Source organism: Megalops cyprinoides, chromosome 10 (genome assembly GCF_013368585.1).
Source record: "Megalops cyprinoides isolate fMegCyp1 chromosome 10, fMegCyp1.pri, whole genome shotgun sequence".
Classification (NCBI taxonomy): domain Eukaryota; kingdom Metazoa; phylum Chordata; class Actinopteri; order Elopiformes; family Megalopidae; genus Megalops; species Megalops cyprinoides.
Genome location: NC_050592.1, coordinates 6,822,563 through 6,833,543, shown reverse-complemented (window position 1 = coordinate 6,833,543; position 10,981 = coordinate 6,822,563). Strand labels below are relative to the sequence as shown.

At 40.4% G+C, this 10,981-nt stretch overlaps 1 protein-coding gene across 1 annotated transcript; it reads right to left on the bottom strand.

Annotated features, from left to right (window-relative positions):
- Positions 1-628: 628 nt before the first annotated feature.
- LOC118784379 (guanylate-binding protein 1-like) lies at positions 629-10,476 on the bottom strand. Its single transcript, XM_036538610.1, has 11 exons — positions 10,421-10,476; positions 9,034-9,230; positions 8,540-8,667; positions 7,486-7,634; positions 6,919-7,127; positions 6,472-6,714; positions 5,689-5,963; positions 4,962-5,174; positions 4,434-4,536; positions 2,839-3,132; positions 629-759 (listed from the first exon to the last, which is right to left on the bottom strand). The coding sequence occupies exons 2-11, from the start codon at positions 9,212-9,214 to the stop codon at positions 629-631; spliced, it is 1,926 nt and encodes a 641-aa protein (XP_036394503.1). The 5' UTR covers positions 9,215-9,230; positions 10,421-10,476.
- Positions 10,477-10,981: the final 505 nt, after the last annotated feature.

The following is a 10,981-nucleotide window of genomic DNA, read 5'->3' as shown; positions in this document are numbered from 1 at the left end:
CTGCCGCATTTGCTATACTTCGTAACGTTAAATCACTGTTTCCTCAAAGGTGACGTTAGCTAGAATTTCTCCAGTCTAGTGTTCTAATCACACTGGTTTGACCGTATATGCAAAAGGGCTAATCACACCGGTGTGACCATACGCGTGAAAGGGTTAACTGCTGGAGAAATGGCTTCTGGCTTCTGGCTCTGTACAATTTCACCTGTCCAGAAGCACATTTTAAACATTTGCTCATGGACTGTCATTTGTGGAAAAAAAAACAAGTTAAAATGCCAGGCCCATTCAGTTAGAATGTCAGAGTGAGTGGATAAATGGTGGAATGACTGTTTCATCCACAGAATCACTATTTTCCATTGCAGACTAACATAATTCAACTATTCAGACTACACCTGGGTTCTCCGATCATGACTCTGACATGTCCCCCTCCTAACACTAATGTGAGCTAGCAGCTTTACAACGGACTGAGATTTAAACAAAGGATAAAGGATAAAAGCTTGGTGGTACCTCAAGCTTAAGCTCCATTGGCATAAGCTCAATTTTAAATGTGCTGTGGTCCTATAAACCTGTGGCTTTTTGGTTTAAGCTTGAGATAGTCTTTCACTGTGTGTCAGACAGCAGCGGAGGCAGGCTATACCTTTAACTGACGCATGGTCTCCTGGTGACACTCCTCCTGATCCTTGAGCATTTTTTCTGCCTGTTGCAGTCTTTCTGTCTCATTCCTCTTCTCTTGCTCCAGCATGGCAGTTCTCTGCTTCTCCTCTGAGACAATGGACACAACAACCCATCATAGTCTACTCTAGTGTGCATTGGAAAAAAAGTCATATCCGCCATAACCAGTAATGGTAGGGCCTGCCGGCAAAACTGTCCAAACAATAGATGGCGCTGTAGAGCACATGCAAGATTATGTGTACATACATTGCTGCACTTAGGAACTACGGGATGAAAAATTAAATGCTAAAAAGGTGAATTTATGATTATCATGATCACCAGATCTTCTTAAAAATCAATTTTAGCTTTTGGAAGGTACCGTTGAATGAATCAGCTACACTGTTCCCTTTACACAATAAGTCTTGGTTAACACCTGCCAAAGTCTATATGTATACTTTATGTCATTAGTGTTTATTTTGATTCTACTGTATTCATTATCATGTTTTTTATTTTAAAATATTCCGGTTCCTGTGCAGGTCCTGAGATATACAAAGTTAATGTCCTTGAACTTTATTAAAATATAAAACAACAGTACCATATATACAATATAATAACAATACCAACAACCAAGTGGGAAGCTGACCTAGCCCTCTCTCCCAACCCTGATTTCTGGGAACAAATCTGTAAGAATACCTTCTCCATGACCACTAACACAAACCTGCAGCTCATACAATATAAAGTCATTCACAGAACTCACATCACTCAAAGTAAAAAGTTAAAAATGGGACTAGCCAACACAGATATCTGTTCACAATGCACTTCAGGTAGCACAGACAACTATCTTCACGCCATCTGGCTCTGTTAACCAGTTCAGTCTTTCTGGATCACGGTTACTGAGACACTCTCCACCATCCTGAGCTACAGAATCCCACCATCCTCAATACTCTGTCTCCTTGGTGATATTTCCAAAATTCACATCCCATCAAAACTCAGGAATCCGTTGCTCATTTCTCTAACTGTCGCTGAGAAAGTAGTCCTCCAAAACTGGAAATCAAGGAAATCCTGTCACATCACTCACTGGACTAATCTAATTTCAGAATACATTTCAATGGAAAAAAGTAATGCTCACAAAAAGAACCAAATATCAGCCTTTGAAGACATTTGGTACCCATTTATAACTTTTCTAAATTCAATCCAAACATAACTACAAGCCGTGTATATTACCAGACACATACCCCCCTGCTCCCCTTTTACTGGTGCCCCCCTCCCCCCACGACCCCTAACATTCCTACTCTCGGTTCAGCCCCCCCCCCCTTATTTATTTACTTATTTTGCCTGTCAGTTACCACAATTACACATACACATAGACACATGTCACTTACACTCTTGCAGAATATATCTGACAACGTCTTTCAGCATCCCTAATCCGTGACCACCCAATGTGAATCATATCTTACTTTACTCAATCTCTAATAACTTGCCTCTTCATGTTCGCCAACTGTCTTGTCTAGTCCTGTCTTCCCAGTCCTGTGCTATTGTCCCATCCTACTCGTCCCGTCTTACTCGTCACTTTGTTTTTTCTTGCATTTTCTTTATTTCATATTCTGTATGTTGTGCTATACACAACCCCCCCCTTTTATGGATATCCATAAGTATATTATTACGAATGTATTGCCTTATCAAAAATAAAGTTGTCCTCCGAAGGGGGTGGGCGGTGGCGGTGGGTCTTAAAAAAAAAAAACATTCTTGAAGAGTTGACTACACAAAAGCTGAAAAGAAAAGGGAATTCAAATATTTTTGCAAATTGTTTATTTTTCATTTTACTGGTGAATTTAACATTCAGTTCAGCCACTGAACAGAGACACACTCTCAGATCCAATCAATCAATTTGTAACACTGTACAGTGTTGTTGCAAAAGAAAAGATTATAGAGAAGTCACATGTTTAACATTGGGGCTATTTGCTTTTTTGTAATATCTCTGTTATGAAAATATTTCTCGCTGCTACATGTAATAGATATTAGATCAGTATGCATGCCAACTATATGTTTGACTTCTCCTAAAGGTGTCATGGACTGAAAATGCTTTTTAAAGCCCAATTCCTTCCTTTAAAGCCTTGTATTGATAGATAGAAGAGACTGTCTGGAGTCCATGGCTAAGTAATGGCAATAAAGTGTTAGTGAAAAAGTTGCCAGAACTAGCAGAACTGCTCTTCTCTCTAAGCTCTCTGATCTCCTCATTCAAGATGTCAGCCTTCTCCTTGAATCCCTTCTCCAGCAGATCTCTCTGCTCCAGCAGCTTGCACTCTATGGCCCTCTCTGATTCTTCCCATTGCTTCTTCATCTCCTCCTCCATTTTATCCTGCATCATCCTGATCTTCTCTTTCTGGCTCTGACGCTCCTCTTGGAGAGTTCTCTCCATCTCCAGGCGTTTCTCCTCCGCCGCTTTTCTCTCTTGCTCCAGCAGGGCGGCTCTCTCTTTCTCCTCTGCTCCGCCCGTGGCAACGAAGGAGGGGAAAGGCAGAGAAACAGCTTTGACCTACTTTTGAAACGACTGGCGGTGTTTATGGAGAGGCCCCAATTTCTGTCTCTGGCCACCTCGGAGAGGGCCCAGCGAAGCTAAAATATCCTGTTATTAGTACTACCCTTCCCCATCTTCACTTTGATAGCTTATCCTTTATACATAATATATTTGTTCAACTGGGCACTTACTGAAGCAAACGAAGTGCCTTGCTTAAAATTGCAATGTCAGTGCCCAACCTGCAACCCCCTGGACATAACCCTGGTTCCTTAACCACTACTCCACATTACCATCTGGCCTCAGAATTCTCTCCTTCTCTCCTCACTTTTTGTTTCAACTTACAGAGCCATTTCAGTTTCGCACTTCAGGCTGCATGAAATACTCTTCTTATTTGACCATGAAGATAAATTTTCATCAGAGAGATAAAACATTGGTGATCAGGTGAAAAAAAAAATCAGCAATCACACACTGTATTACTTGTTTGTGTATTGATTTCACAAAAATGTATACTTTTTGGAGTGACTGTAAGGCTTCCGAACTCACTTACTAACTGCAGGACTTTTATCTCTAGAGGATAAAATGGCCAGCAAAGCATATACAGCCATATAAAAGTTAAGTACTTTGTATTTGTCAGAGCTGGTCTTGCCTGTTTGACAGTTAAACCCAGATTTTAAGTGACTCTGAAGATTTGTACAGATTGCACCTATTTTGTTTTGTAATAGAAATTAACTCTGTGACTCAACATAGTTTTTTACAACATGTCATTTACACTTCTGGTGTGGTAAGACTGGAGTTTCCACTTCTGCTCTCTGCTTTCTATTTCGACCAACCACACTGTATAGGATGAAAACATGAATGTTTTTAAGATCCACAAAGCGTTTTGTTTTTCAGATGTTGAGACAAAAATGCTTAACTTCTCATGAGCACTTCTTAGCAAGTGCTCATGTGCTTGTATTCATTAACACAAATAAGTATAAATTCTCTAAGAATGCATGTCTGATCAAGAATCATGAGAGAGATGAGACTCTCAATGTCCACATCAAGTGGGAGTAATATGGAAAAGTAATCCAGACAGACAGTAACATGCTCAAATGGAGCAATCTGAATACAGTAAAATACAGGCCACTCAGAGGTTTCCAAGTGCTCAGAAAAGTGTTCAGCAGGATTGCATATTTCTCGTCTGCCTCATACACTTACGTTGACTCGGGACAGAAAAGGCAAGATTACACCTCTCTTCCGTCATGGTACAGCCTCAGAGGTGACTTACCGTGAATTTTTTTCTCCTGGTCAGTGAGTTTGTTGTCAGCCTGAAGGATGGAGTTGGATTCCACGCTTTTTTCCTTCAGGAACTGTTCCAGGACTTCCTCTGCCTATAAAAAAAGCACATGCTTCAAAATGGGTACTGCTCTCTGAAAAATGTTCTTTTAGTACAGTAATTTAATTAAACAAATAAAACAATTGTAATTTTCATGATCAGGTGTCAAGATGGTGCTGTACTTTTAGCATATCTTCCTCTTTAATTTATTTAGAGATGCCTATATTAACGTTAAAATATTATCCTTTAAAATAAAGCAGCTAAAACTGATTTTTTTTGCTCAATTGTACAACATTTCCACCTGTGATTCAAACCAGCAATGCAATGCCCTTGCTAATATGTGGTGCTGTCATTTATTGTATTATATAATGTATAGCTCCAAGTAAGAATGAACAAACAAAATAATTCAACATTGTTTTTTTTTTTTTTTGGGGGGGGGGGGGGGGGGGTCTTCAACCACTTTGTGCCTGTGGTACTTACCTTGACCCCTTTGTTGGGCTGGCAGCGGAACTGGGCCACTATGTTGTCATGGTCACCACAATAGAGCTCATAGCCACCTGGCTTAGCGTAGAATCCCTGCTGAAGCTTTCCGGCCATTGGGGCAGACAGGTCTGTCAGCAGCTGCCTGCAATACCTCTCAGATGCCTCCTCATTTTCTGTGAGAAGAGCACTATAGTGCTTCGTGATAGCCTCCTGAAAACCACACAAAATCAAGCATCACTGAAAAGTTTAGACAACAGAACCAATATATAAAAAACAACCCTGAGGATCCAGATAGGACTGATTGTTGGCAGCTAGTAATTGAGCTTCATATTGCATTTGTTACATTTTAGAATACATGGATTATGTTTGTGGTTGGAACTGCAAAGAAAGCTCAGTTACCGAATTTATGGGTTCGGAGGATTTAACAAACTTGTCCCCAGCCTTGTGTCTCTTTTCTTAAACAACAGCCTTTGTGATTCCCGATACTTACTTATCTAGACTGACTATCAGTTTAGTGTAATATCATAATTGCATTTCAGAACTGATATTTAAACTTAATGTATCTTGTATATTAATATATCTTGTATTCTCTGTGTGAGGGAATAATCATATATATATATATATGTACACACACACATATATATACAAGCCATCTCTGTTTAACATGCTTCACATTTCCATCAACACCAGCTGAACTAACTAGTTGAAAGGGGTTTGAGCTTACCACCAGGTCTTTCAAATACTTGCCATCCTCGTCCTTGAAGGATCGGCTCATGAACGCCTTGGTGGCCAGATTGTCCCATTGTCTGTGCTGCTTGGATATCTCATCAATGCCCACAGGAAAAGCTAGGTCCTTCATGCCATCCTGGTACACCGTCAGGCCATCTCTCACCGCTGCCTCGTTTTCAATCTGCACCATGGCCAGCACTGCATTATCCAGGCACGGCACGTCACCTTTGGCTATGGTCTCCACGTAGGTTTTCACTAAGTGGCCAAGCACTGCAAACACAAAGGGATGGGAAAATGATTGTAGTAAATTAACGATGAAGCGAATCCAGTCATGACCATTTTTTAAAGAAACGTCATAAATGCTTGTTGATGCAGAAAGGAATTTTGCTTGTTTTCTTGTATGTCTTGTGTGTGTGTAATAAACGTTTTAAATGGTGTTCAATAAAGAAGTCCCATGACCAAAAACACAACAACAAAAAACCCTTTTCAGAATGCTGAAACTTCTGTTGTTTTTTCTTTCATGTACTTTACACCAGTGTTTCTCAATCCTGCTCCTGGTGGCCCACTGTCTTGCATATCTTCTATCTATCCTTGCTGCTTGATTAAATTGGGTGTGCTCAGCTAATCAATAGTGCCACTGATGAGTTCAGTCAGGTAGGTAGAGCAAGGATAGATAGAAGATATGCAGGACAGTGGGCCACCAGGAGCAGGATTGAGAAACACTGCTTTACACACATAAAGCAACAGTACAGCTTAAGGACCGAGACAGAGGACTCACTCCTTCCAGTGACTGGGAGCCCTCCTTTGACTGTCTTCACGGAGCTCTCCTCAACGATGTAGTGGCAGAAGCTGGAGGTAACATTGAGAAACAAGGGATTCAGGTCGCGCTCATCCATGGACTCCAGACGTGGCATGTTCTCCGGAGAAGCAGGAGTCACAAACACAAAGCACCGTCTTGATGGGAAGTAGTTGCGGATACATTCCCGGGGGAGGTTGTAGTTCAGTGTCTTCCTGTCCTTACCTATGGAACGAGAAATTAAAAAAAAAAATTAAAGCATTAATCGGTCTGTCTGCTCCTATTCACTGTCCAGTAACCCCATCCTTACACAATGGCATTATGAAATACTGCATTGGTTTCAATGGCATAAGCTCTTCTCTAAGCTACCATCAACATCCACTTCATTTTCTCTTACTTCACAGTTCTATACTGTACATAGTATGTTACCTTTCCTGAGAGACAGTGCATGTTCCAGGTATTGGTCCTCATTAACCTTCCTCCCATCAAGCTCCAGCTCCAGAGTGAAGTCCCGAACTGCCCACACAAAACTGGGGAAGAACTGCACAAACTGGGCATCTGCTCCATCTTCAATCTCCTCAGCAGAAGCACTACTAGAGGACTTGACCTTGATCCGTTCTGTCAACTCAGTGACATATCTGCAGAAGTTAAGGAGGTATAACTATGCTCTGACTACCCCTATCATATCAATAGAGTGTAAAGAGCAAGACTGATTCTTCACTTGCCAAATGCCAGAAGCCTGAATATTTGAGATTGTCAAAACTGAATGAATAATTAAAACAAGCATAAAGTTATGGTAAGCAGTCTGCTTGTTTTTCATCTTAATTTGACCTGGAATTGTTCTGTAATGGGCTAGGCATCCAGGGAACTCAGACATGCTCAAAAACAATAGGCTATTCCAGTTAATAAGTAGCTTCTTACATTAACTTCACCCTCTCTAACTTCAAACTACAGTATACTAAATAGCATTCATAAGAGAGTGCGTTATCTGTTCACTGGTCCCCTATTGGCGATGGACTATTGACAAAAGGATACTGAAGATTTTCCAAAGCTTGGTAGTCAATAGTGCCTCGGCTGTTGTAGACCAGAGTGCTGCTCAGAAGGATGGCCAGAGAGAAGATCCAAGCGTTGTTTGTCTGATCACCCTGAAAATACATTAAATGCAATGTGATATTGGTGTGGGACTTGGTAATCAGCAACCCTAATTATTTTTTATGTAATATAAAGTGGTGGACACAGAAGATAAGTAAAAAAAATTCCAGAAACTAAAGCATGAACTAGTTGGCTGACCTTCATGTTGTGCATACTGGAGTCTATTATTTTATTTGTTTTATGTTTTTTCCAAGACATAAAAGACATTTATTTAGGCTTCATATAGATGTATAGACTAATAAGTACTATGAAAATCTCTTGTACGGAGACATTATAACATAAATTTTAAGATAGCTGTAATGTAGTTGAACCATGTTATCTGTATTTTTTTTTCAGTTTTAATATGGGTCGCTCATTCTGAGCACACAGCTCACTTTGTCAGATTGGTATGACTGTCTGAGCTACTGGGTGGCCCAACCTGAGAAGGGAGCTCATATCTTCAAAACACCAGCACTCTGTAACCCTAACCCTTAACCCTGAGATCACAGGTGATCACAAAGTTCACCTGCAACAACTATATTATACCAGCCATGATTTTTTTCACTGAATCCAACACAGACTGAAGACTCACCTCTTCAGACTGCATCTCAGTTCCACCTCAATCCTTGCCCCATTACACTTGCTACTTGTAGTACTTACTATTTATTTTACATGTAGTATTGACATGTGTTCTGGATTATGTGATCTAGTGAATTAAAATGTTTGCATGAACAATCTGTTACTTTTTTACCAATCTTGGAGAAATCATCAAATCAGGTAAGAACATAACAGAATGTTTATTTGAAGTGAGTCATATTTGCCTATTTCTAATTACTGTATTTGTACCTATATATGTACAGTACATGTACGAATACAATACTGAAAATTATATTTGTACAGAAAACAGTGAATCCCTCACCTTCTCCACATCACCCAGACCCTCAGTGTCCAGCAGCACCAGAGTGTGGCCTGGTTTGGTGGGATGAGGCAAGGCCCACATCCAGATTCCCTTGGTCTTTGACTGGATGGTGGCTCCCAGGGCAAACCCTAAAGAAAAAACAAAGTAACATTACATTGCATTCATTTAGCAGATGCTCTTATCCAGGGCGACTTCCAGCACAATAGAACAGAAGGGCAGATTCCGTTCAGATTGTATGAGCAAGTGTCAGGCCAGGCTAACAACACTCCCACACCAGTGAGCGTGAGCATAACACTGTTCAAGCCCTACCACGAGTTAACTTGTGCGGGAAGCCTAGTATACTACCATATATCAGTCACTATATCACAGAATCCACAGAAAAAAAGTTTCATAAAGAGTACTGAAAAGAAAGTCCAACTGAAAAAAGTCCTAAAAATCAAACAAGGTTTTGTTTTAATAGAATGCGTGTTTTTGCAACAAAAAAAAAGTCTCACCATTCTTCTTCCCAGCCAGCTTGTTCATGAGGTAGGATTTTCCAGTGCGGTACAGCCCTACCACAGCCACCACCACCACTGGCTGGCTGAGTCCCATGAGGAAGCTGATTGCATCCTGGTCCACCTGAAGCTTCCCGTTTGTGTTTTCGATCAGACACACTGGAGATTCCATCAAGGCCATGACTGCTTTCACAACTCTGCAGAGAAATGACACCTAACCATTGTTCATCACGTACTTGTCAGTTTAAGTATCATCGCTGGATGCGCTGGCCGCGCTACAGAGCAAGGGGGAGTTTACAAGCGTAGCCGAGTGGCTTTCCGGGAAATCGGGGCTCTTCTTCTAACGCAGGTTCTTGTACACGTGCCGTGTAGCGCACACTGGACATTATGTGGGTTTCATGAAAGCACTCACACACAGACACACAAGCCTGTGCTTTCATACTTTTATGACGCGTCTGTTAAAACGCGTCATGACGAATCTTTTTTTTCTTTACTCATCATGCTTATTGTGAAGACTTTGTGAAATTTTACCCTGAGCTGATTTAGGATCAGTTGACAGCCACCACAAGCATCCGGTTAGAGATGACAAGACTCCAGATGCCCAAGAACAACTTTAATCTTCACCACTACCAGTTATGCACTAACACAATCAATATCTTATATTATTTAAGGCACAGGATTACTTGCATTTGTAGGTGTGTATTTGTGGGAGTGTGTGAGTGTGTGGTCTGATAAGAAAATGAGAGAAAAAATGAGTAACATACAGAATCTGCAATCAATCATTAATATGTACATTGCAAGTACTGTTATTCTCTTTGCATAATACTTGAATAGAAATTAGTTTAAAGATCCTAATAAAACTGGCTTACCCCATGATACAATATAAACACCTAATAGTAATAAACATAATAATCATAACTACACTTCAAGGGATTAAACGACAACATGTAAATAACAAATCAAGCAGAACAGTCCTCGTGGTTTCTAACAAGGTGGCCAGCTGCTAATTTAGCTATACTAGCATGATGCAGCAAATTGCAGCGATTACACTGAGAATACAAAGTACGCGGTAAAGCACGCGGCGTACATATATCGGACAATAACGCTTCCTTTTACATAAATATAAACAGCGTGCACATGTCTTTTAACAAGCAAAATTACCGCAACTGTTACAATTTAAAGCTAATACAGATAAGACCGCATTTCAAGCTTTATTTACTGATGCGAGTGCTAGACTCGCGCTAGGAAGCTAACGCGATTATCGCGTATTTATCATCTGTATGAACAATTAAATGCGAAACATCTCCGATTCATATAAGTAATGTAACACGAACAGACATATGTAAGACATATGTACATAAATATCTACTAAATTTAAAGAACGCACACAACTGAACAGACTCAGTGCAAGTAATGTCTCTCTTAAATCTTGCAGCTTTTTCCAGTGATGCACTGTGATTGGCTGGTGAAGCTGTCATCATGCAAACGTCCAAAGAAAACTACACAAAACTTAAGTCTCTTAAAGGAGCAGTTCTTATAAAGGCATAGCCTTTACAACAATGCTATAACGCATTCCTATCACAGTCGATGACTTTGTGCCAAGGACGTAATGCGGAGAGGACAAATAGGTGTGTGAAATAGGACCGCGCTGGATTCCGCTACAATCTCACCGAGTTGTGGCCAATATGGCAAGTTTGTTTACGTCCCACGACCCACCTCCTGTTACATAACTACCAAAATAGTACTAATACCCATAACTCATGTTGCGGTTTTAACAGGACCTGGTTTAAGTGATGGTAAAGTGTACTCTAATTAATTGCAATTATGTAATTCTTTGGCATATTTTCATCTCAGCAGGACAAAACAGTCTCATACACCACCAAGTACAATCTGATACAGTAGTATATTCATATAGAATATTCCCTCATTCACTTGACATAATCAAAGC

What these genes read in the sequence shown, in the direction of transcription:
- LOC118784379 (XM_036538610.1), bottom strand. Translation starts at nt 9,214, where the DNA reads ATGGCCTTGATGGAATCTCCAGTGTGTCTGATCGAAAACACAAACGGG. An exon ending in GTCTGGGTGATGTGGAGAAG is followed by an intron (nt 7,635 to 8,539) that starts GTGAGGGATTCA and finishes ATGTATTTTCAG; the next exon opens with GGTGATCAGACAAACAACGC. An exon ending in CCATCGCCAATAGGGGACCA is followed by an intron (nt 7,128 to 7,485) that starts GTGAACAGATAA and finishes TAACTTCTGCAG; the next exon opens with ATATGTCACTGAGTTGACAG.